Source organism: Durio zibethinus, chromosome 22 (assembly GCF_047325235.1).
Source record: "Durio zibethinus cultivar Kanyao isolate XHJ-2024 chromosome 22, ASM4732523v1, whole genome shotgun sequence".
NCBI classification, from domain to species: domain Eukaryota; kingdom Viridiplantae; phylum Streptophyta; class Magnoliopsida; order Malvales; family Malvaceae; genus Durio; species Durio zibethinus.
In genome coordinates this window covers 17,731,217-17,758,775 of record NC_143183.1, presented here as the reverse complement: position 1 = coordinate 17,758,775, position 27,559 = coordinate 17,731,217, and the positions used below count along the sequence as shown (strand labels likewise).

At 30.4% G+C, this 27,559-nt stretch overlaps 1 protein-coding gene across 1 annotated transcript; it reads right to left on the bottom strand.

The window, feature by feature from the left end:
- Nucleotides 1-550: 550 nt before the first annotated feature.
- LOC149512654 (uncharacterized) lies at nt 551-23,774 on the bottom strand. The gene is made up of 2 exons (XM_089751475.1): nt 23,458-23,774; nt 551-653 (listed from the first exon to the last, which is right to left on the bottom strand). Exons 1-2 carry the CDS (start codon nt 23,772-23,774, stop codon nt 551-553), a joined length of 420 nt encoding a protein of 139 aa, XP_089607601.1.
- Between the last annotated feature and the right edge of the window lie 3,785 nt (nt 23,775-27,559).

Genomic DNA, 27,559 nt, shown 5'->3' with positions numbered 1-27,559 from the left:
TCATAATAATATTAATTTCTTTTGGAGTTGGAATTCATTTGAATTTATTCTGATTGTCCTATAAATACGCTTTGTAATTCACTGTCAACAACATGGCAAAAATAGAAAATCATAGAGAAAAATTGGGCAAAAACAAATACCCAGCCAGCATCAATCAATTCCTAAGTAGCATATTGTCAACCGAACCCTCCATCATCTCTGAATTACTGCTTCAATTGAAAGCATACCTTCACCAGCCCACTACATCATCATCTTGTTGCCCTCGGCACTACCCCATTGCTAAGTTGAAACCACCCACAGCCATTACACTCAGTTATCCAGCCCCAACCTTCGTCAGCCTCACCATTGTTATCGTTGTAATCACCACCACAATAGACAAAATCAAACACAACCAAAAACCGAAAGTTGAAATCAATTTAGCACACCCTTCCTACAATTTCAAAATCGACCTCCACACCCACTGTTACCTTCCTTTCATCACAACCATCTTCATCCATACCCAAAAAAAAAAAAAAACTGTTAGCCGACCATAACAGCATCCCCATCACCATCAGTCATCCACATAACAACCACTGTTGGCCATCTCCCCATTGCCGAGATCAGGTCCTCCCACCATCATCAAATCCCCGCCAAACGGCTGCCCATAAACGATACTGCAACAAAAAACCAAGTAGACACGAGTAGCGGACAAGGAAAGGAATTGAGGAAGAGGCAAGGGAGGCATCGTTTAGATAAGAAGGAAAACAAAAAGAGGAAAAGTAAAAGGAATTCGTTGCCGGTAGTTCAAACTCGATAATGGCTTTGATGGATAGACAATAGGGGGCAGCGGTTTGAGGTTGGATTAAAGTTTTGGTTTTAGGAAAATAGGGAGAAGCGGCTTTGAGGTTGAAGGAGAAAAGAAAGATAAGAAGAGAGGGTTTATGCCCATTGTCTGCAGGGGAAGGCGAAGAAGGAAGGTTTCATTTCTTTTAAGCGAATAGAGAACGGCGTCGTGTAAGACTTGGGTGGTTCGACCAGGTTTAAAGACCCAGCCCAATTGCAACCCATTTCCAATCCAGAAGAAAGGCTCAATTTACATGTATACTTGGCCCACATTGAATCAACCTTGGACTTTTAATTTGGGCCAAAAATCAAGCTCCCTTGTTTGGACCTACACAGCTTTGGGCTTCTCTTTGGGTTTTAACCCAAAGTTTGCTTATTTCTTGTCTTTTATATTTTTTTTGTGTAAATTATTTATATTGATTATTGATTTAAATTTAATTTTAAAAAATTATTATTAAAAATAAAATAAAATTTTACCAACATATTAGAAGGTTGTGTTTTTTTTTTAAAAAATCTAAAAATAAGATTTTACTACCATATTGAAAAACTTTATTAATTTAAAAAAATTATTTTAGAAAAAAAAATTTCAATCATACCAAATTATTTGAGGGTTTAAATATCGAATTATGAATTCTATAATTTCATAATGACTTTTGAAAAAGTAAATTTTCAATCTTACCAAATTAGTGGAAGATTTAAAATTTGAAATTATAAATTCTACCAAATTATTGGAGAATTTTATAATAAATTTTTGAAAAAATAATAATTTTGTAATCCTACCAAATGATTGGAAGATTTAAATCTCTTAGTTAAATCTTACCAAACTATTAGAAGATTTAATGACATTTTAAAAAAAATTTCATAAGAAAGTTTTCAAATAAAAATCCTATCAAATGATTGGGAGTATGTATCGATATAAAATCTTACAAAATAATTGAAAGATTTTATTAATTATTTCAAATATTAATGATTGAAAAAAAAAGTTAGTGAATTTTATAACAGAGACTCTTCAGAGTATGGCACCAGTCTTCATTAATATTTTTGAGGTGAGAAAATTATTTTAAACTACTACCAAATGATTGGAGTAATCGTACTCTTAGACCTAGTTATAGTTTATAAATTAGAATTTACTTTTTAAAGATACCTAAATTTAACTTGAGATTTCTTTTTAAAATAGGATAAATTCAATTAGGTGGCCAATCTTATCTAACTAATAAAGATTAGTGGTAGCTCTCTAAGTCAGGTCTAGTGATAGGTCCATGATTTATACATTATGACGACTCTATTGGGGATACCCTTAGAATTAGGCCATTTAATGAATTTGTGTTATCCAAGCCTAATGTTTTTCTTAAAAAAATTTTTTTTTTCTTTTTTTATTTTTTAAGCTTTTAATATTTTGTCATTCATATGTATATGTATAATATGAGCTCTACACCCAAGCTCTGTCTTTTAGGAGAGAGTAAAGCAAATATGCTTTTGTGAAATTTCATGTCTTTGCTTGAGCTAGTGAAAACACTCTCACTAAAATTGAATTATTTTCGTTTATAGCCTATGATGGGAGAGAATTTGAATGCTTTATTAGTCTGTGATGGACAATGATTTAAAAAAAAAAATTGAAAATCGATAGATTGTGAACCCAAACCACATGTAGTAAAACATAAGAAGCTAACTCTAAGTTAGAACCGTATCTATCTATTATTAGAATGTAACCTTAGTTAGGACATATGAGTAAACTTTTTGAGTTTTATTTGCATCAATTTAAAGAGAAATTTTATTTGATCTCTTTTTTATTATTAAGTTGTTAACATATGTATTCATCCAAGCATCATAATGTGACAAACATTAGTACATGTATTCCATTCACACATCATTGTAAATATATTCATGTGTTTATGCATCATAATTTGTTATGTCAAACATCCAATGCTTTCATTCATTCATATAGGATTATTAAGTAAGTTAAGTTAATCTTGAAAACTTTGGCATAAACACTTAATAATATGTGTATGCTAATTATGGTACACAAGGTTCAAAGGTAGCTCCACCGTTCAAGAATCTAGTTCAAGCCATTATCATCAATACAACATTTAAGCCCAAGTTAGATGAATGGAGTAAGAGAACACACACTACTTCGAGAAAATAGAAAAGGCCTAAGAAAAGCTTAAGGGAGAGTTAAATAAAATTCTAGAAGTTTTGAACAACATGAATTTAGGAAAGTCATGGAAAATGAAGCTATCCCTTAAGACCATTCATCACAAGATGTCGTTGAGCCCTTATATGGCCCAACTTAAGCCCATTTTACTCAAGAAATTCTTTCGTAACAATTCATATTCCTTACAAAATATCTTGGATGCCATCCGTATCAACCCAAAGGTATTTTCAAAGCTTGATTAATCTTGTTTTCATAAAAAAGATAGGTGAACCAGTTCAAGTCCCCCACCTAGATGATCTAAAAAAGAAAGAAAAGCTATGCCTAAAGGCAGTTAAGACTTTAGAAGACTCGAAAGTCGAAGAAAAAATCAACCTGCTGGATTAGAGGCTATGAGCAGTCGAGGGGATAGACTTTTATAGCTCCATGAATGCAGTTGGCCTATGCTTGGTCTAGATGTTGTAATTTTTCCAAAATTTAAGATCTCGAAGTTTGAGAAATATGATGGTATGAAATACTTGATAACTTACATCACTATGTACTATAAAAAAATAACTACTTACACCAGTAATGAAAAAATGTTAATGCATGTGTTCTAAAACAACTTTGTTGGCTTAGCTACAAGATGGTACATTTAATTAGATTGAACTCATATCCATTATTGGAAAGAGCTTGCTCAGGCATTCATTATCCAGTACTGACATATTATAGACTTGGCTAATGATTGTCTTTCTTTACAAAGCATGAAGAAAAAGTAACATAATCCTTTAAAGAATATGTCTAACGGTGGAAGGATATGGTTACTCAAGTTTAACCACCTTTAACTGAGAATGAGACAATAGTTTTGTTTGTCAGCACTCTTAAAACTCCATACTACGATAAGATGATTGAAAATACAACTAAAAATTTTGCTGACATGGCCATATCTGGGGAGATAACAAAGAATGCCATAAAAATGAAAAGCTTAAAGAGAATACTACAACTAGTATAAAGGAAGTTAGGGCACTAATAATGGAAAAAGGAGAGGTTCAAGCTATAATTTGTAAAGGAAAATAGGTTGGAGGTTTTACCCCACACCATCCTTATTCGGTGTATCAACCTTACCATCTTTTTATAAATAACCTTTTTCAAAATCTTTATTATCATCAGCCAGCCCAATATTCAGTTGCTCATACAAGTTCTTATCCACAACCTATTGCTAGACCATTAAACAGTCAAAGAAGATCAATAAATAATCTTAAGAAAATCCTAATTCCAATTTTTGATTTTTTGCCTTTGCTGGTCAAGTACTGATACTTTAGCTCAATACCTTTGAAGGCAATTTTGAATCCATTAGTGAAAAGTTATGATCTAAATTGTAAATATGATTATCACATGGGAAAATTAGGCATTCAATTGAGAAATATGGGCAGTTGAAAGAGAAGATTAAAAGTCTCAACCAAATTGGCACCTTAACCCAAGAGCTTTTTGAGCAATGGAAATCCTTTTTGTCATAAGTTAATTTTAAAAGTTTGTGATAAGTTTTAGTTTATCTAATTTTAAATTGTTTGGATTCTTGCGTAATTAATTTTCCAAATGCATGTGAAAAATCTCAAGAAATTTATTGATTGCTGTTAAGAACGAGCATCATGAGCCATTTCCATGAACATTTCATTCTTTTCAATTAGAATATTAAAAACCTTGAGAATCCTTAAAGACAAAAGCTTTAGAACTTCACCCTTCTTAACCAAGATGAACCTTAAAAATTATTGATCTTCATTTGGGCTATGAGCAATGAGATGGTCAATTAATTTGTAAATATTTTAAAGCACTCTTCTAAGTTTTCTAGATTTGGGTGATTTAATAAATTTCAAGGTTATTTCAAACACTTCACCACCTAAATTCTTTCGTAAATCCCAGGCTTTCATATTTTGTCAAGTTGTTCAATATTTTGGTTTGTGCAATATTTTACTCTTTTTTAGTCATTTACCAAGTGATCCTTCAACCTTATCTAGGGATAAATTTACTGAAAAAGCGAAACCTACTTAATGTCGCGAATAACCCTTTTTTACTATTTTGAATTGTGAAAATGAAGATTATTAGGCTTCACTTGAGTAGAAAGTTGAGAAAATACATCATAAGTATGAGTTGCAAAAATTAATAATAATAAAAAGGAAAAAAAATTGAGTGTGACATCATGTATGTGAGTTGCTTAAATAAATCTAAAATTGATGAAAAAAAGTTATGTTTTGAGAATTGCTTTTTAATGGAAGTATCCATACTTGAAATAAAAAATAACCATATTTCAAATTCCCTTCATAAAAGAAAAAAATGTTCATTTGCCACATTTTTAAGCCTTTTGATTTTTCTTTTCAAATGAACCTTAACCAAGGATCACCCTTCAAATTTGAGTGTAAATTAAAAAAAAAGATTTCATCAAAATGGAATTTAATCTTTTGATGGTTAGGAAACAATGTTGTATGTTAAAAGGCAAGCTTGAAATAAGATGAAAATTTTAAACTCATGCAAAAAAAAAATGAAAAAATGAAAAAAAAAAAGAGAAAAAAAAAAGAAAAAAGAAAAAAAAGGAAAAATTGAAAAATATCTTTATAGAAAAGAAATGATCCTTGGTTTAATTACCTTTTAACATGTATTTTAGGCCTGTTTATCATTTCTTTCAAAACCTCAAACCCTGGCTTACATTACATCATTTTGTAAAATCCATTTGGATTATGTATGGATACTTAAGTTGAATAGCTTGTTCCTTAGGAAATCATTATGATTTGATTCTAAATGAATTTTGAATACTCAAATGCATGATGGAATAATCATAAAAAAAAAGATAAAAATAAAAAAAGGGAATGAAGCTCTAGGGTGAAAACCCAAAAGAGTAGTCTAGAGCAAGATTGAAGATGTGAAAACAACTCATGACATTAAGGGTGAAGTGAGAAGCATTAAGAAGTCATTTTGAATAAACTAAGGGACTTTGGAAAATTTTTCTTTAAAAGCTAAAGGAAATCAATCTCACTATAAAATTTAAGCTTTGCTTTTATTTCATATATGAAATTTTGAGATTGCCATAGTTGGTCTTGACATTCATTAAAATGCCATATATCAAGAACTTAAAAAAGTGTTGAAATAGATTGTGGTTTAAAAGATGATTTTCCTTGGCAAGCCTAAATGAAGAAATATTCATTTTCTCGTTCAATGGCCAAATCTTCTTTGATAACTAAGATCATGATATGCCAAAACCTTGCCTACTTTTGAAAAGACTAAGTTATGATCTATCACATTCATTCTAGGTAGCAATCATGAATTTTTAAAAGATTTGATCACATGTGAAAAAAATTGATTCATTTTTTAGGAAGATAGTTGTGTGGGGTAATTTCCATTGCTTATTAGGGTAAAATAGGTGAATGTTTTGATAGGTGAATGTTAAATAGAGTTAAAATAGGTGAATGTTATAATAAAAGTGATCTTTCTGGGGTGAAGATAATGACAAATGTAGGGGATTACTAGTGAGGAAGACTCATAGACAAAAAAAAAATGATTCTAAAAAATAAAAATATTTTGAAAATACTTGCTTTTGTTCATGGAAGAACATGTCAACTAGTTAGAGACTATATCATGGAAAGTTGGAAAGATTGAGATGGTTTCGAGAATTGTATTACCACAATTAAAGAAATTTGGTATTTATTTCATACATTGCATATATCACATGCATTATATGCATCACATTCATTCTAGTATTGCATTCATTGTTTATTTTCGACAAATAGGAGAAAAAGATTTAGACTTGAAGTTTTGGTTGGAAAGACTTAGTTAAGATAAGATTTTTGTTTTGGAGATCAAATAAGGTTTTGCCTCAAGGTAATTTTGTTAAAGCTTCCAAGTATCAGTTTTGAAAACTTTCAATATCATTTTCTAAAACTTTTGATGAATTTTTTGAAAACCTCATAGTAATTCTTCTTAAAACCTGAAAGTACATTTTCAAAAACTCTTAAACTATTTTCACATTTTCAAAAACTCTTAAACTATTTTCAAAGAACTTTATGCATGATTTTTAAAACTTTTTTAAGAGTTTGATTTGTAAAACCTCTAGGTATAATCATCAAGGCCTTCGAGCACAAGATAAAAATGATTTGTAATATCTTTGGGCATAATCTCCAAGTCTTTCGATTAAAATTTGTAAGTTTTTTGAGTTAAATCTGTTTTAGAGTTAAAAGTTATAAGACCTTTAGGCATGATCTTTTAAGTCTTTTAAGCATAATCTTAAAGACTTTTAGGTATGATCTTTAAGACCTTCAGACATGATCTTTTAAGTCTTTTGGAAATGATCTTTTAAAGACCTTCAAGCATGATCGTTAAAACCTTTAGGTGTCATCTTTAATTTTTTTTAAGTTGTGTGCCTTAGTGTTGAATAAGCTCTTGATTTTTAATATAGGGTAACTCTATTTTCGAGGAGCCTTTACAAAAATAAAAAAAATAAAAAAAAAATGAGAGAAAAATGTTGAATAATTTGGGCCCAAACGTAATGGGTATTTATCTTTGCGCAATTTCTGTTTCACAGAAATGTGCATTGAGGGACAGCTGTAGACATCCTATTTAGTTCAAGGCCTAAAACAGTTGGGCCCAATTGTAGATTATGGATTTTAGATATTTGTTTTTATTTTCTATATTTTTTTCTATTTAATGTTTTACTATTGACCATAACAGCATCCTTACCAACATCAGTCATTCACACAATAACCACCGTTGGCCATTTCCTCATTGCCAAGCTCAGGTGTTGCCACCATCATCAAATCCTTACCAAACAACTACCCATAAATCATATTGTAACAAAAAAAACCAAGCAAACGTGGGTAGTGGACAAGGAAATGAATTGAGGAAAAGGCAAAAGAGGGAAAAGAGGCACCGTTTAGATAAAAAGGAAAATAAAAAGAGGGAAAGTAAAATGAATTCATCACCGGCAATTCAAATCCAATAATGGCTTTGATGGATAGACAATAAGGGGTAGCGGTATGAGGTTGGATTAAAATTTTGGTTTCATTAAAATAGGGAGAGGCAACTTTAAGGTTAAAGGAGAAAAGAAAGATAAGCAAAATAGGAAGGTTTCATTTCTTTAAGCAAATAAAGAACAACGCCGTGTAGGATTTTGGTGGTTCCTCGATTTAAAGACCCAACCTGATTGGAACTCATTACCTAATTGAAAAGAAAGATCCAATTTACAAGCAAACTTGGCCCATATTGAATCAACCTTAGACTATTAATTTAGGCCAAAAATCAAGCTCACTTGTTTAGACTCACACAGCTTTGGACTTTTCTTGGTTTGGGTTTTAACCCAAAGTTAGGTAATTTCTTGTCTTTTATATAGTTTTTTTTTTTTTTTGTAAATTATTTATATTGATTATTGATTTAAATATAATTTTAAAAAATTATTTTTAAAAATAAAACAAAACCTTACCAACATATTAAAAGGTTGTGTTTTTTATAAAAAAAAAAATCTAAAAATAAAGTTTTACCAACTTATTAGAAAATCTTATCAATTTTTAAAAAAGATGTGTTTTAGAAAGAAAAGCAATTTTTCAATCCTACCAAATGATTGAAGGATTTAAATCTCGAATTATAAATTCTACCAAACTATTGAAAAATTTCATAATGAATTTTTAAAAATTAAATTTTCAATCACACCAAATTATTAGAGAATTTAAATTTTGGAATTATGAATTCTATCAAATGATTGGAGAATTTCATAATAAATTTTTGGATAAAAATAATTTTGTAATCCTACCCAGTGATTGTAGAATTTACATTTTGAGTTAAATCTTACAAACTATTGAAAGATTTAATGACCTTTTAAAAAAATTTTCGTAAAAAAGTTTTCAAATAAAAATCTTATCAAACGATTAGGGGTATGTATCAATATAAATTCTACCAAACGATTGAAGGATTTTATTAATTGTTTTCAGATATTAATGTATAAAAAAAAAGTTAATGAATTTGAAGATGGAGCCTCTTTAGAGTTAGATATGAGTCTCCATGAATACTTTTGATGTGAGAAGATTGTTTTAAATTACTACCAAATGATTGGAGTAATTTTAAAACTAATTTCCATTATTAAATTTACTTGGTAAAATTACGAACATATTGAAGGCTAGATAATATGAAATCAAACTAGTATCATCTTTCAATAGACGTTGTGAGGGTGCTATAACCTTCTTTACGTGTAACCATACTCCTGGATCTAATTCTAGTTTAATGTATTAAAATTTACTTTTTAAAGATACCTAAGTTTAGCTTAAAATTTCTCTTTAAAATAAGATATATTTAATTAGGTAGTTAATTGCATCTAAGCAAAACGATTAGTGATGACTCCCTAAGTCAGGTTTAATGATTAGTTTATGGATCTATATATTATGAAAATAATGAAGGAAATAGGGATTTCTTTATATATAAAAGTATCTATAAATTATGGTCTTGCATTTATAATGAAAAGTTATTGATTGGCCCTAACAACTATTTACTTAAATATGAATGAGAGTAAAGCTGGTAAATTAGTTGTCCCGAATTCCAAAAATCCATTTAATTTGATTCAATAATTCGAATGTTTTAACTTTAATCTAAAATAATTTGAATTTAAATTGACTCAAATAGAAAATAATTTAAATCCAAACGATCTCAAAAGATTGATATAAAAATGACCTAAACTTTAATAAGCCATAAAGAGTTTTCAACATGTAATTATCTTACCCCCAATTGCTACCTCTAAATGAGATCTTACATATAATTTTAAAGTTTGAAGATGGAGCCTCTTTAGAGTTAGATATGAGTCTCCATGAATACTTTTGATGTGAAAAGATTGTTTTAAATTAGTACCAAATGATTGGAGTAATTTTAAAACTAATTTCCATTATTAAATTTACTTGGTAAAATTACGAACATATTTAAGGCTTAGATAATATGAAATCAAACTAGTATCATCTTTCAATAGACGTTGTGAAGGTGTTATAACCTTTTTTACGTGTAACCATACTCCTGGATCTAATTCTAGTTTCATGGATTAAAATTTACTTTTTAAAGATACCTAAGTTTAGCTTAGAATTTCTCTTTAAAATAAAATATATTTAATTAGGTAGCTAATTGCATCTAAGCAAAACGATTAGTGATGACTCCCTAAGTCAGGTTTAATGATTAGTTTATGGATCTATATATTATGACAATAATGAAGGAAATAGGGATTTCTTTATATATAAAAGTATCTATATATTATGGTCTTGCATTTATAATGAAAAGTTATTGATTTGCCCTAACAACTATTTACCTAAATATGAATGAGAGTAGAGCTGGTAAATTAGTTGTCTCGAATTCCAAAAATCCATTTAATTTGATTTAATAATTCGAATGTTTTAACTTTAATCTAAAATAATTTGAATTTAAATTGACTCAAATAGAAAATAATTTAAATCCAAACGATCTCAAAAGATTGATATAAAAATGACCTAAACTTTAATAAGCCATAACGAGTTTTCAGCATGTAATTATCTTACCCCCAATTGCTACCTCTAAATGAGATCTTACATACAATTTTAAAGTTTGAAGATGGAGCCTCTTTAGAGTTAGATATGAGTCTCCATGAATACTTTTGATGTGAGAAGATTGTTTTAAATTACTACCAAATGATTGGAGTAATTTTAAAACTAATTTCCATCATTAAATTTACTTGGTAAAATTACGAACATATTTAAGGCTTAGATAATATGAAATCAAACTAGTATCATCTTTCAATAGACGTTGTGAGGGTGCTATAACCTTCTTTACGTGTAACCATACTCCTGGATCTAATTCTAGTTTCATGGATTAAAATTTACTTTTTAAAGATACCTAAGTTTAGCTTAGAATTTCTCTTTAAAATAAGATATATTTAATTAGATAGCTAATTGCATCTAAGCAAAACGATTAGTGATGACTCCCTAAGTCAGGTTTAATGACTAGTTTATGGATCTATATATTATGACAATAATGAAGGAAATAGGGATTTCTTTATATATAAAAGTATCTATATATTATGGTCTTGCATTTATAATGAAAAGTTATTGATTGGCCCTAACAACTATTTACTTAAATATGAATGAGAGTAGAGCTGGTAAATTAGTTGTCCCGAATTCCAAAAATCCATTTAATTTGATTCAATAATTCGAATGTTTTAACTTTAATCTAAAATAATTTGAATTTAAATTGACTTAAATAGAAAACAATTTTAATCCAAACGATCTCAAAAGATTGATATAAAAATGACCTAAACTTTAATAAGCCATAAAGAGTTTTCAACATGTAATTATCTTACCCCCAATTGCTACCTCTAAATGAGATCTTACATATAATTTTAAAGTTTGAAGATGGAGCTTCTTTAGAGTTAGATATGAGTCTCCATGAATACTTTTGATGTGAGAAGATTGTTTTAAATTACTACCAAATGATTGGTGTAATTTTAAAACTAATTTCCATTATTAAATTTACTTGGTAAAATTACGAACATATTTAAGGCTTAGATAATATGAAATCAAACTAGTATTATCTTTCAATAGACATTGTGAGGGTGCTATAACCTTCTTTACGTGTAACCATACTCCTGAATCTAATTCTAGTTTCATGAATTAAAATTTACTTTTTAAAGATACCTAAGTTTAGCTTAGAATTTCTCTTTAAAATAAGATATATTTAATTAGGTAGCTAATTGCATCTAAGCAAAACGATTAGTGATGACTCCCTAAGTCAAGTTTAATGATTAGTTTATGGATCTATATATTATGAAAATAATGAAGGAAATAGGGATTTCTTTATATATAAAAGTATCTATATATTATGGTCTTGCATTTATAATGAAAAGTTATTGATTTGCCCTAACAACTATTTACTTAAATATGAATGAGAGTAGAGCTGGTAAATTAGTTGTCCCGAATTCCAAAAATCCATTTAATTTGATTCAATAATTCGAATGTTTTAACTTTAATCTAAAATAATTTGAATTTAAATTGACTCAAATAGAAAATAATTTAAATCCAAACGATCTCAAAAGATTGATAAAAAAATGACCTAAACTTTAATAAGCCATAAAGAGTTTTCAACATGTAATTATCTTACCCCCAATTGTTACCTCTAAATGAGATCTTACATACAATTTTAAAGTTTGAAGATGGAGCCTCTTTAGAGTTAGATATGAGTCTCCATGAATACTTTTGATGTGAAAAGATTGTTTTAAATTAGTACCAAATGATTGGAGTAATTTTAAAACTAATTTCCATTATTAAATTTACTTGGTAAAATTACGAACATATTTAAGGCTTAGATAATATGAAATCAAACTAGTATCATCTTTCAATAGACGTTATGAGGGTGCTATAACCTTCTTTATGTGTAACCATACTCCTAGATCTAATTCTAGTTTCATGGATTAAAATTTACTTTTTAAAGATACCTAAGTTTAGCTTAGAATTTCTTTTTAAAATAAGATATATTTAATTAGGTAGCTAATTGCATCTAAGCAAAACGATTAGTGATGACTCCCTAAGTCAGGTTTAATGACTAGTTTATGGATCTATATATTATGACAATAATGAAGGAAATAGGGATTTCTTTATATATAAAAATATCTATATATTATGGTCTTGCATTTATAATGAAAAGTTATTGATTTGCCCTAACAACTATTTACTTAAATATGAATGAGAGTAGAGCTGGTAAATTAGTTGTCCCGAATTCCAAAAATCCATTTAATTTGATTCAATAATTCGAATGTTTTAACTTTAATCTAAAATAATTCGAATTTAAATTGACTCAAATAGAAAATAATTTAAATCCAAACGATCTCAAAAGATTGATATAAAAATGACCTAAACTTTAATAAGCCATAAAGAGTTTTCAACATGTAATTATCTTACCCCCAATTGCTACCTCTAAATGAGATCTTACATACAATTTTAAAGTATTTTCAAGTTAGCTAGACCATCGTTTTTACATTATTTAATGTAAACAGGTGACATTTGATTCTATGTTTCCTATATAGCACTTTAAACTTTATCCAAAATAAAAATAGTAAATAATAATAAAAAAAAAAAACAAACAAGTTACCTCCACCTAATTTCCTTCAAATTAATATACCAGGAATTGATTCTTTATAAGTTAGAGGAGGTTGAACAAGTAACAATTTTTCAGTACTTTGGCAAGCGTAATTGGTCTGATTTGTCTTTGGCAAAGACAGCATCTAAAAGAAGTTTGTATGTACAATGATAAAGAAGGTGACGTGGGTTCTGTCTCCTGGCCCCTCTCTGAGGTTCTATAATCAATCACATTTCGGTATCTGACTTGAGTGAAGAGTGTTTGTACATGGTATATGTTTGTAACAGATATGTTAGATTGGGGTGGATGTGCCTTCCCCCATAATTTCTCTTCTGTATAGTTTTTCCTGTTAGAGATTGATTAGGGCACTCTCTTTGAAAATCTGACCTCTTATGCCCATTACAGTTAATTTTTATATTGAAAATTTCCATTTATATCTATTTTACTTTAGTTAATTTATGCTCTCGGTGCATATATGGCCCCTTTTTGATTCAGTTGGTTACTCATGAATCGATTTAATAGTACATTCCAATTGATTATTGAATTGATCTTCAGCAGGTTGTTTGTCAAGGAGGGATCTGATTGATTTTAGTTGCTCCACATAGGTAATTTATTTTTGGACTTTTCCTATGATTAATATTATCCTTGTTTCTCTAATCATCTCTTATTGTGTTTTTGAATTTGTGGAGCATAATTGATCCATACGTGAAACTTTTTGTCTGTGCACATAAAACATGTGGTCTGGTTTGGATAGGCCTTTAAATGTTGGTGGTCAAAAGAAAATAGGGTTAAAAAGGATAGACCAACTCTTTTTTTCTATGATATGAAATTTAGATGATGAAATGCACCTAAATCGCAGCCTTAACTTGTTAAGTAGACAACGGTTAAATGATAGATCATTTCTTATAAAACATATATAGAAGACCAAATGCAAAATTCCTACTGGCATTAATCTCAAGTCTCAACTCATTGTTCAGATTCCCTTCTTCTAGGTGAAAGCCTATAGCAAAAAAACAAAGAAAAAGAAAAATTGAAATACCAGAAACTTCAGAAAGAAGATTTTACGGATGCTTACGATTTGTAGGAGGAAAATGAATATAGAAAATTCTCTCTGTTTACTCTCATCTGCCTTTTTTAGATCTTTCATTCTTTTAAGTTCGAATCCTGATTTGTTCATTGCTTCAATTTTCTCGTTTTTGTTTTTTCTTTTCTTGTTCATAAACTCAAAGAGATGAATATGCTGAATAATAGCCATGGCTGTCAAGCTGAATAGCCTCAAATTCAAGTCCATTACCACCAAAAAGGAGTAGCGTTTGTTTCAGTCCTTCATTTTGGGCTTCTGATAATGATGTACGGTAATTGAAACATATCACTTATAATAATTATATTACAGTTAATCAATCAAAATTTATAGTTACCAAGGATCAGGGACGCAACTACATGGGGTCTAGGATGGAGAAAGAATAGAAAAAGAAAGGGAGGAGGAGAAAGGAAAACAAATTAGTAGGGAAGGAAAGCGGGACAAAGGGAAACGATGACTTGGCTGATGACAAAGGAAGCAATAGAGAGAGAAATAAATAATAAAAATAAAATAATTATTTGAAAATTTTTCAAAATATATTTTTTAGGAAAATTTTAATTGATAATTTTTCTTGATTTTTATTAATTTTGTAAATAAATGGAATAATGATTTCATTAAACAAATAATGAATAAATAAGAAATTTGTTTTGTGGACCATTAAATGAAAAATTTAAGAATATTAAAATAAGGAAACACTATCAACATTTTTTGGCTAGGTATGATTTGCAACATAAAAAATTTATCATTTTAATAAAATTTTAAAATTAATTAAAATTTATTAAAAAAATAATTTTTAGATTTGTGGCAGAGTATGACATATGTAGAAAAAGATTAGTACCTTTATAGTGTTTGTTTTAAATATGGTATCAATAACCATATGTTATTCTTTCATTTAAAAAAAAATGGTTTGACTTTTGATATTTAAAAATAATTTTCTTAAATTTTCTTATTGTAACAAAAAAAAACTATTCTTTTTTTGTAATTTTTTGCTTGAAAAATAAATAAAAACGTTGTGTATTGAACAATTCCAAAAAATATTTTAATACATGGATAATATTTAGAAGAATTTTTTAATCTAAAGATTTCTTAAAACTCACTACTTAGAGTTTTCAAGAATCTTATTATTAATGGCTCATATTTATTTTTAAAATTGATATTTATACAAATGCGATATAAATAGTAAAACATGATGCTTATAGTTTAATTTAAACAATATTTTATTTTCTACCTTTTATAAAAATTCATCTTTTAAATTTTTAATAAAAATGATATTTATTAAAAAGTATCCCAAATATTCTAATACCTTAATAATATTTCAAAAAAAAAAATCTTACTAAAAGATTCTTAAAAATCACTACTCGAATTTTTTTAAAATCGTATATTAAAAAATTCATGTTTTTAACTTATTATTATTTCACCCTAAAAGTTAAACAATAATACAATTTTCAATAAATAAATTTATTTATTAAAAAATACATATTTTGATAAATATTTTATATGTTTATTTATTTTAAAAAAATTATTCAAATTAAAAAAAAAAGAATAAAAAGAGTTTTGAAACATTCCAACAAAATTTTAAAAAAAAATTTTCACTTAAAAAATTTTCAAAAATTATTACTCGCACTTCCGTAAGTTTCATTATCAGAGAGATTATCATTTACTTGGTAATATTTAACAATAAAATTTTATGCTAACATAATTTCCCCAAACTAAATTTATTTTTTAAAATGTCATCCAAACCGACTGAAACCAAATTATGTTCTTCTCTACTTCACGATCTTTCGAACCATGGTTTCAAATTGCCCAAAATCCTTGCTGTCACAGTCATTCTTCTCACGTTGTCGTTGCTTCTGTAACAAACGGTGGTGTGACATCCTTTTCTTTTCTTTCACGAACCCAAACCTAGCCCTCATAGAAAATTTTCTATGCCCAACGACTCACAAGACAACCGAAGCCCCCCTTTGTTTTTGATTTTTGATTTTTTCATATATTGTGGGTTTTTTTTTTTTTTTTTGTTATTTGTATGTTTGTTTGTTTGTTTTTTTTAACTTTATTATTTGTGTGGGTCTTGGGCAAGTGGACAGAATAGGAAATAATGGTTGGGTGAAATTTAGATGTCGTTTGGCGCTTGTTAGCTAGTGCAAGTTAAGTCTGCAAAGGCAGGTGTTGAGGTAAAGTTTGGATGGAATGTGAAGTTGGTAATGGTGGATGAAAGTGGTGGGTAGGGCTGGTTGATTATAGAAATTGGATGGGGTTGTTCTTAGTGTCTTCGGTGGTGGACTGGGGTGTTTTGGTTCGGTATGACTGGTGGTGTTTTGATTGGAATGGCGTATGGGCCTTGATTGGGGACATTGGTAATGAGAAGGGTGATTTTTCGGTGCTAGTAAAGGTTTGTTCTTGGTGGCTATGATGGATGGTGTTTTAGGTGGCTGTGAAGGGTTCAGCTGGTTTGTGAGGTTGAGTGAGTTAAATGATTAGTGATTGGCGTTTTTCTGGTGAATTGGTGATGGTGGTTTTTTGGAATTGGATTGAGGGGATGGAGGGACTAATATTGGGTTCGACTGGTAGGGGGAGACTCTTGAAGGCCGAGGGCTAATCTTTTTTTTAGGTCCCTGGTAGAAAACAGTATCCAATCTTTTCATGGGAACTTGGTTTTCGGATGGTTGCCACAGAAGTGCAACAATGACTATTGAAAATTTTTTATGGAAGTGAAAGTTATTTGTCTTTGATCAATCCTTCCTAGAAGTGAATTAGGATGAAATTATGAGGTAAAAAAATAAAGATCAGGGAATGGTGGTGCAGTAAAAAAAAAGTGAGGGAGACTCCCTATGGTCGACCAAGCTTCAGCTTTTTTTTTTCTTTTTTTTTTTTTGTAATTTATAAATTAATAAAAATAATTAAATCCAAAAAATAAATAAATTTGAGTTTTAAAATCAAATTTGAATTTGGGCTTTAAAATTTGATCTTAAACTTTGGACTTTTAAGCTCATATGACCTAATTTCAAATTAGCCAAACCAAATTTGATTAGGTTTTGGCCCATGTAAAATGGTAAAAAAAAATTAATCTAAAACAAATCCAAATGAACTCAATTCAATTTAAACTTTTAAATCGGCCAAATCAAAATGTTCAAATTAAGATAAAACTAAACAAACTCGAATCTATCTAGACAAAATTAGTTGTTTATAACTATTTCTTTTTACACATTATTAAAATCAAGAATAAGACAAAAACATAGATAAAAATTTTATTCGGAGTCAACGATTCGATGATTTTTCAAAATTTCTTTTATTATTTTCTAAATTTTAATTTTTTTAATTTTTTGAAATATTTTTTTTTCATGAATTTTTTTATTTTTTATTTTTCTTGGATTTTTCCTGGATTTTTTGATTTTTTAATTTTTTGAATTCTTAAAAAACTCTTTTTATTAGAGGCTTCATAACTTTTGAGAATATCTAAAAGATTCTCTTATTAAAGGCTCCATAACTTTTGAAAAACATAACACAATAACTCGAAGAATATGCTTGGAGATCTTAAAAATTTAGACATTAAAACAAATTCAGCTTAAAACACTTACGAATCTTACTTAGAAGACTTTAAAATTTTCTTATCTAAGAAATCTTAAAAATTCTCAACATTTCTTTTAAAAAAATTGCTTTTAACTAATGCCATATATATTTTCCGTCTTCTTCAACAACATTTTCATAATTGAGTTAGAGGTCTTGCGAATCTTTGATAGATTACGTTTGAAAGACTTATGAATTTTATTATAAGGTTCTAGAGAGTACGCATGAATGTTTTACAGATCTTAACACTTAAACAGATCCAACTTTGAAGACTTATGAATCTTGTTCAGAGGCCTTAGAGATTACATTTAGAGGTCTTATAAATCTTGACATTTATGAATGCTCCTTTAAAAAAAGGCTTCATAACTTTAAAATCTTATCTGAAAAAGTTCCACCTAAACAAAAGTTAAACAATTTTAAAAATCTCATCTTGAAATAAAACTCCTCTTAAATAGAGACCAAGATATTTAAAAATTTTATCTTGAAAAGGCTCATACTAAATAGAGGTTAAACAATTTTAAAAATCTCATTTTGAAAAAGCTCATCATAAACAAAGGTATCGTAACGGTTTTGGGACCGTCAGACGTAAAACGAGTTTGAAAATTGAGGAAAATAAAAAAAAGAGAAGAGTCGCCACCAATCTTTGTTAGGGTGTGATTGGCCACCCAAAAGGTTATCCTTTTGATAAAACTATAAAAACAGGTTTAAAGTTTATCAAAAAGATAAATTTCGATCTACAAAAAATCAGGTTGAGTCCGGGAGTCGGTTACGCATAGGAAAGAATTAGCACCCCCACAACACCTATAAATTGGTACCATTTAATTACGCGCTATTTTCGGTGTTGGATAAAAATAATTTTAATTTAAAATTTAACACTAATTCCCTTCACTTGAAAAAAATAAAATTTTGCTAAAATATTTATTTAGAACTATTGAAAAAATCTTTAAGTTAAAAAATTATCTTAAAATTCTTCATCGTCTAGGCAGAATTTAAAATAACTCTTTTCGCCTAAAATTTAATACAATAATCCTTAAAGTGAAATAACAATCTTTATAGAAAATAATTGTTAGTGACTCTCCAACATCTAGGCAGAGTACCAAGAATTATTTCTTCCGGAATGTTATTTTTGTTTTATTTTATAATATCACAAAAAGATTTTTTTTTAAAGTATTATTCTTTTTTTTTGTTTTTTACTATAAAATATTTTATCATCGAACAGCAAATTAAAGAGAGAATAATGCAATCAATTATCGATGATAACATGCCAACGTATGTATGCTAATGAATGCCATTTACAATGAAATGCAATTTAAGAGTTTGATTCTTAAGTATAATGAGACCACCTCAACTCTCAAACATCTAGGTAGAGCTTAAGTGCGACTGTTTATATTTAAGATCCCAATTTTATTATACTTTTTATTTATTAATCTTATTATTAATGTGAATTAAGAACTCGTGTGAAAAGACTTAATGAAGTAAAATTTCCTAAATACCCCATCATCTATGCGACATTCGGAAACAAATTACTTCAAATAGAATTTTTACATGTGTCCTTAGGATTGTTAAGAGGTTTTGATTTTAAGAGGTTTTGAATCTTAGGGGATTTTGAATTTTTAGGGGTTTTAAAAACTTAGGATTTTGAAAATTAAAAATTAGTGTTTAAGATTTAAGTAAAACGCGAACATCTCTAAAAATCTCCATCATCGAGGTGGATTTTCGGAGCAAGTTCAATTTTTTTATAATTTTTCAAAACTAATTAAAAATTTCTTATGTGTTTTTTTTTTTATGAAAATTTATTCATAATAATTTCCCAACATCTAGGCGAAATTATCTTTTAGAAAAATATTTTTTATTCCTTCCAACATCTAGGCAGGAAAAATAATAAAAATTATTAATTTTTTTAGCATTTTTAATATATATTTTTAATTATTACTTTCATTTTTATTATTATTAAAACAATGAAACATTTATTCTAACAAATTTAAAAATTTATCATGCAAGAATAAATAAAACAAACTCAAAATAACAAAAATAATAATATATACAAAAAATTTTAAAAATTCAAAAAAAATTTTTTTTACCTGAATCGGATCGGTCAACGATCCGGTCAACACTGGTTTGGGTCGGTCTGATCGGTTCGATCAGCGGTTCGGATGATCCGACGGTTCAGACCTGTTTATTGGCGGTTCATCTGAATCGGTTCAAGGTTTGTTGAAGCGGGTTGGTGGGTCGATTTACACGGATCTCGGGTCAGATCCGGGTCCACGCGCGGATCCTTTTTGGTTGAAACGGCGTCGTTTTGGGTCTTTCCCTAAACGACGTCGTTTTGAGTTTTGCTTTCCTATATATAGCTAAAGATTTTTTTTTGATCCATTATTTTCTGTTTCAAAAAAAAAAAAAAAAGAGAGGGAGAGAGAGAGAGCTCTGGCAGAGAGGTCTGGCTGTCCACCGTCCGGTCACCGGAGTACTGCACCGATCACCGCTGGTCACCATCGACGGTGGTCATCGGTAGCAAAAAAATTACTAAAATTCACCACGATGCTCCTCTCGACCTTCTGAGATCAGATCCAAGGTCATTTTTAGGAGAACAAGCCCGATCGGGGTGGATCGGGGTTTGAACTTTTTTGAGTTTGCTATTTTCCCTTTTTCTTTTTTTTTTTTGTAAAATCAAGGTTGATCTGATTCCTTTTTTGTTCTTGCAGAAAGCTTGGCGCTGAGGTTCCTCTCTGCGGGGAGGACTGTGTTTATTTTTTTCGTGTTTTATGTAAATCTGTTTTTGCGTTTCTGTTTGGGTATGAGTTTGGTGTGGTGTTTAGGGTTGTTGAAAGTATTTTGAGGGGGTGTAATTCATCTGAAAGTTTTCGAAAGGGGTTCCGAGGGCTTTCGGAAAAGAGGGTTCGAAGGAGGCTTAACTCTTTGGAAAATGGTGGTTTTGTTTTTTTTTTTTTTTTAGCTAGCTCATAGGGGAAAGGGCTGTAGATTTTAAATAGCTTTAGGGGAATCTGGGTGGCTGTAGGTGGACTGGTAGGGTAGTTGGTCGGTGGCTGTAGGGTGGCTGGTCGAGGGCGACAGCAATGCCAGTCACCCTACTTTTTTATTTTTTTTTCTCTTTTTTGTTTTTTTTTGTTTTGTTTTATTATTATTTTTTATATAATTAATAATTATTTTTTAAAAAAATATTATTATTATTATAAAAATTATTAATATTATATTAAAATAAAAACAGTAGACCGGACAAAATTGGTGTCTACAGCTGCCCCTCTTTGCACATTACTGAGAATCAGAAATAGGGCAAAGATAAAGAAAACGATTTTGTCCGAAAGCAAATCATGAATTATTTTATATTTTTTATTATATATATATTTTTTATTTTTACAGGTAAAGTCAAGTGATAAAGAAAACGACATCGTGAGTTGAAAAATAAAGAATTGATTAAGGCAACACCAAAAGTTTAATAATAAAAAAAGTGATCGGGACGATACTGCGAGTCAAGGAATAACAAGATCCGGATTGAACTTGGATTGAATTACAAGTCAGAAAGGAGGAGACCGGGATTAAACCACGAGTTAGAGGATAACAACAATCGAGATTAAACTGCGACTTTGAATTAAAGAGATTGGGATTGAATCACGAATCAGAGAATAAAGAGATTGAGATTAAACCACGAGTCAAAAATAACAACAATCGAGATTAAACTACGATTTTAAATTAAAGAGATCGGGATTGAATCGTGAATCAAAGAATAAAGAGATCGGCATTAAACCATGAGTTAGAGGATAACTTCAATCGAGATTAAACTGTAACTTTGAATTAAAGAGATCGAGATTAAATCACGAATCAAAGAATAAAGAGATCGGGATTAAACCACGAGTCAAAAATAACAACAATCGAGATTAAACTACGATTTTAAATTAAAGAGATCGGGATTGAACCGTGAATCGAAAAATAAAGAGATCAAGATTAAACCACGAGCCAAAGATTAAAGATGACCGGGACTAAATCACAAGTTAAAAAAATTAATGAAATGACCGGGATTAAACCACGAGTCAAAGATTAAAGATGACTGGGACTAAACCACAAGTCATAAAATTAATGAAATGATCGAGATTAAACTACCAGTCAAAGATTAAAGATGACTGGGACTGAACCGCAAGTCGGAGAATGAAATGATCGGGATTAAACCACGAGTCAAAGATTAAATACAACTAGGACTGAACCGTAAGTCGGGCAATTAATGAAATGACCGAGATTAACCACGAGTCAAAGGATAAAGATGACTGAGATTGAATCGCAAGTCAAAAAATTAATGAAATGATCAGGATTAAATCGCGAGTTAAAGATGACTGAAATTGAACTGTAAGTCGAGGAATTATACCAGACTGAGCTGTGAGTTGAGAAATAAGAGATTGGGTACTCCATAGACCAACAGTTTTAACTTTAAAGATTGTGCTAACATACCATCTTCAAGGCCATCATCTTTGTTTCGAGAGAGAAAAATGTTGATTCTTCCTGATGTCTTGTAAAGAAACCTTTTATGCAACTTATCGAGAGGCATGTAATGCGTGTAATGATTGTGATGAATGAAAAGACAAAGATGCCATCAGCGAATTATATCATGCATTTCATCCAAGTTAATTCAACTTTTGGTTCAATTTTTTCAGACTTTAAAAGTCGCTTCCAGTAATCTCGTCCTTTTGAATCTTTCAATTTTCAACCAGAAATCTCTGTCTCATGACGGACCCATCTGGCTTTTAGTCGTTCTAAAATCTCTATTTTTTTTATTCTTTATCCTATTTTTCTTTTTTTGTCTTCAGTAATCAATCGATTTCCTTTCATTCTTTTTGCCCCCATGTTACTATTTTTATCATCCTTATATTGCATTCTCTTTTTGAGCGATGCATTGGTCTATTATGAACTTTATCAATCAATATTTTAATTTTAAATGACAAATGCAATGATTTCAGATTAAAAGTTGGGTGTGCAATACGATCAGTAATAGGATATTTCGGGTTTAGAAAGATAAGCCTTTCGAGACATAAAGAACAGATGATTCAAAAGTATTTCAAAAATCAAAAATCAAATATCAATTCTCTAAATAATGAACATTTGGACAACCTCGACCTACTCAAACCAAGTCTTTTCCCAAAAACTCATTACATTTGCGATCTTGTCACCTGTGATTTTATATGACCAATCTTTTCCCCACATCTGTGACTAATGAGAACTTGCCCCCTAAAAGTCATCTCTTTTAATTCTGGTGACAATTCGTCCATTTGGTGCCACTCTTTCGTTCTCTGGAAAAAATTTTCTTCGAGTTCCACCTTCATTCAAGCCGTTTTTACAAGTTTTTAGCTTAAATGACCCCCTTTTGACTCAAACTGTCCTTTTCGGGTTTTCAATCTAAATCACTTCTTTTCTCATTTTTTTTTATTTTTTTTATTTTTTTATATTTTTTATATTTTTTATATTTTATATTTTTATATTTTTTTCTTTTTTTTAAGCAAAATATTTTTTGATAATATCTGAATTTACAGGACTTGGTAATTCATCTCCATCCATTTTTGTAAGGATTAGAGCCCCACCAGAAAAAGTCTTTTTTACCACATATGGACCTTCCTAGTTGGGCGTCCATTTTCTTTTATTGTCATGCTGATATGGTAAAATCTTTTTCAAAACCAATTCGCCCTCATGAAAACATCAGGGTCATATCCTTTTGTCATGTGCTCGCATGATTCTTCTTTGATACATTTGTCCATAACTGAGTGCTAAGAGCCTTTTCTCTTCAATAAGATTCAGCTGCTCGAAACGATCTTGAACCCATTCTGCCTCATCCAATTTTATCTCCATTAACACCCTCAGAGAAGGAATTTTCACTTCAATTGGTAGTACAGCTTCCATCCCATACACTAGTGAAAATGGGGTGGCCTCTGTGGAGGTTCGGATTGATGTTCTATAGGCAAGCAAAGCAAAAGGTAACTTTTCATGCCAATCCTTATATGTGTTAGTCATTTTCCCCAATATTCTCTTGATGTTCTTATTCGCAGCTTCTACTGCACCATTCATTTTTGGGCGATATGGTGCTGAATGATGATGCTTGATCTTGAACTGTGCACATAATTCTTTCATCATTTTATTATTTAAATTGCTAGCATTATCTGAGATAATCCTTTCCGAGAGACCATATCGACATATTATCTCTCTTTTTATAAATCTACACACCACTGATCGCATAATACTAGCATACGAAGTTACTTCCACCCATTTTGTAAAATAATTGATTACCACAAAGATAAATTGATGGCCATTTGAAGCTTTAGGGGTTATGGGTCCGATCACATCCATTTCCCACATGAAGAAAGGCCATGGTGGTACCAAGACGTGCAGCAAGATTGAAGGAGAATGAATTTTATCTACATAAATTTGGCATTTGTGGTATTTTTTGGCATAACTGATGCAATCATTTTCTATTGTAAACCAGTAGTAACCAGCTCTCATGATCTGTTTGGCCATCATATACCCATTAGCATGTGTTTCACAAATTTCTTCGTGTACTTCTTCAAGTATCATTCTCGCTTCCACAGCATCAATGCATCTTAGCAAAATCTGATCTCAACTTTTGTTATATCTCTGTCAAGCACAAAACCTATTGTTAATCTTCAAATGATCCTCTTATCATTTTTTAAAGCCTGTTCTGGATAATTTTGACACTTGATATATTGTACAATGTCATAGTATCATGGTTGTCGATCTACCTCTTCTTCCACATTTGAACAGTGGGCTGGTAAAATTTTCATTTGTACTTTAATGGGCTGGATTCCCATACCATTATTTAACTTAAACATTGCTACCAAAATGGCCAAGGCATCAACAATCTAGTTTTTTTCTCGAGGAACATGCTGAAAATGAATCTCTTGAAAATGTTTCTTTAAGCCAACTATGTGCTTTTGGTATAACACTAGTTTCGAGTCCTTGGTCTCTCATTCACCTTTTAGTTGATAAATTACCAAGGCTAAATCCTTATATACTTCTAGTGTTTCAATTTTCTTTTCAATGGCCATCTGTAACCCCATGACACATGCCTCATATTCAGCTACATTGTTTGTGCAATTGAAATCTAACCTTATGGTACATGGGTAATAATTTCCTTCTGGGGATATTAGCACTGCTCCAATGCCATGCCCCATTATATTGGATGCTCCGTCGAAAAATATTTTCCATACTTCTCTTACAGGCTCTATATCTTCATCTTGCAACATTGCCATCAAATCTTCATCTGGAAATTCAAACTTTATAGGTTCATAATCTTTTGTAGTTCAATCAGTAAGAAAATCAGTAATTGTGCTCCTTTTTATAGATTTTTGTGTCACATACACAATATCATATTCTGAGAGCATGACCTGCCATTTCGCTAGCCTGCCTGATAAAGATGTTTTTTCAAAAATGTACTTGAAGGGATCCAATTTTGATATTAGCCATGTCGAATGGTAGAGCATGTATTGTCTGAGTCTACAAGTAGTCCAAACCAGGGCACAACATATTTTTTCTATTTAAGGGTATTTGACCTAGTACTTTGTAAACTTTTTACTCAAATAGTATATAGCATGCTCTTTCTTATCAGTTTCATCTCTTTACCCCAATACACATCTCAGCAATTTTTCTTGAACCGTTAAATATAAAATCAACGGTCTTCCTGCAATTAGTGGAACCAACACTAGTGGGCTTATCAAATACTTTTTAATCTTTTCAAATGCATTTTGGCATTCTTTATCCCATTCATTAGGATTATTTTTATGAATCAACCTGAAGATTGGATCACATTTCGAGGTAAGTTAGGATACAAAACGAGAAATATAATTTTATCGCCCTAAAAAACCTCTCACTTCCCTTTGCATGCGTGGTGCTGACAATTCTTGAATGGCTCAAATTTTATCAGGGTCTACTTCTATACCTCTTTCACTGACTATAAACCCTAACAGTTTTTTAGATTTAACACTAAAGGTGCATTTGACTGGATTTAGCTTGAGCTGGTATCTTCGTAATCTTTCAAAAAGCTTTCTAAAATTAGCAACATGATCTTCCCCTTCTTAAGACTTAGCTATTATATCATCAACATATACCTCTATCTCTTTATGCATCATTTCATGAAAAATAGTGACCATCGTTCTTTGATATGTGGCACCAGCATTTTTTAGCCCAAAAAGCATAATTTTATAGTAAAACGTCCCTCACATTATCACAAATGTAGTTTTCTCCATATCTTCATTAGCCATTTTGATCTGATTATAACCAGAGAACCCGTCCATAAATGAAAAAGTAAAGTGCATAGTAGTGTTATCCACAAAGGTATCAATATGTGGCAATGAAAAGTTATCCTTTGGGCTAGCCTTATTTAAATCTCAATAGTCCACACACATTCTAACTTTTTCATCTTTCTTGGACACTGAAACTATATTGGTTACCCATTCAGGGTATTTGGTTACTTTTAAGAAACCAGTATCAAATTGCTTTTTACTTTTTTTTTTTATCTTCAACAACATTTCTGGCTTCATGCGTCTTAACTTTTATTGTAGTGGTCGGCATTCTGGTTTTAAAGGTAGCCTATACTTAACTACTTCTGTGCTAAGTCCTGGTATATCCTAGTAAGACTATGCAAATACATCCATGTACTCTTACAGCAGATTCACCAACTTTTGCTTCTCAATCAGTGATAGTGAAATATCGATTCTGACTTTTTTTTTATTGTCACTATCTCTCAAATTTAATGGGTCAGTTGATTCATGGTGGGGTTCTATAATTTTTTTTTGTTCTATCCATTTCAACAAATCATGAAGTAAATCATAGTCTTCTGAATCAACACCGTTATCAAGCTCGCTAATGTGAGTCAAATTTTTAAAATCAAACCTGGTGTTACTGCCTTGGTCATCCATAATGTTCATTATTAAAAAACCTGAAAATGGGTATAATCACAAAGAAATATATATTGATCTTGGCAAGGGCAAGGAAAATGGTAATGAAAGAAAGAAAAAATGAAAAGTAGGGAACACAGTATAAGTGAAATGCATTACATTCATCATTTTATTAAGACAATGAAAATAAACCCATACACTTAACCTCCGCATGCTCTTGGGTAGAAACAATTGGAATTTTTGAGTTTAAAGGTTCAAGGACAACAAAAACGGTACACCATTCTTTGAGTCTCTTAAAAAGGAAAAAAGATCTCTTCATTTTGCATGACTTCTTCATCCGCTTCCACTTGAAGTCGTGAGAAAGCTTTCTTTAATCCCATTACCAGTCCTCCTTGTTCAACTCCTATCGACCTAGGATAGATATGTCCGACTGAACGGAAGGTTTTAATGAAATAAGGGAACATCATTTTCCCATCAATCAAATCTTATCCTTTGAGGCGTGCCATTCTCTTTTCTTTTTTTCTCCAGCATTACATTTTTCTTATCAGCAGCTAAGGCTTATGGCCTAACCTCCATCTTTCTTTGTTTTCAATCGGGCATGGTGCTCTTGCGATCCCTTGTAGAGCTTTTTCTAAGCCTTACCCTGCTCATCAACCCTTACTAGAGGTCTGCTTAATTATCATATTCGTAGCTTTTGACAATTGAAGGATCGACATCCTTAACCTTTCTCTTACATAAATAGCGTTTGTTACTTCAAAAGCTCTGAAAGAACATTCAATTGCTTCTTCTGTTGTCTCAACGTAGGGAGTTGTTAAGGTCTTTGTCACCAATAAGTCATCTTCACCATCCACACAGACTTGTTTTCCTTTTATGATAAATTTTACCTTCTGATGTAGTGATGAAGTTATAGCTCCGGTCGTGTGAATCCAAGGTCTTTCAAGT

What these genes read in the sequence shown, in the direction of transcription:
- LOC149512654 (XM_089751475.1), bottom strand. Translation starts at nt 23,774, where the DNA reads ATGAATGGTGCAGTAGAAGCTGCGAATAAGAACATCAAGAGAATATTG. An exon ending in GCACTCAGTTATGGACAAAT is followed by an intron (nt 654 to 23,457) that starts GTATCAAAGAAG and finishes TTTTTGTTGCAG; the next exon opens with TATCGTTTATGGGCAGCCGT.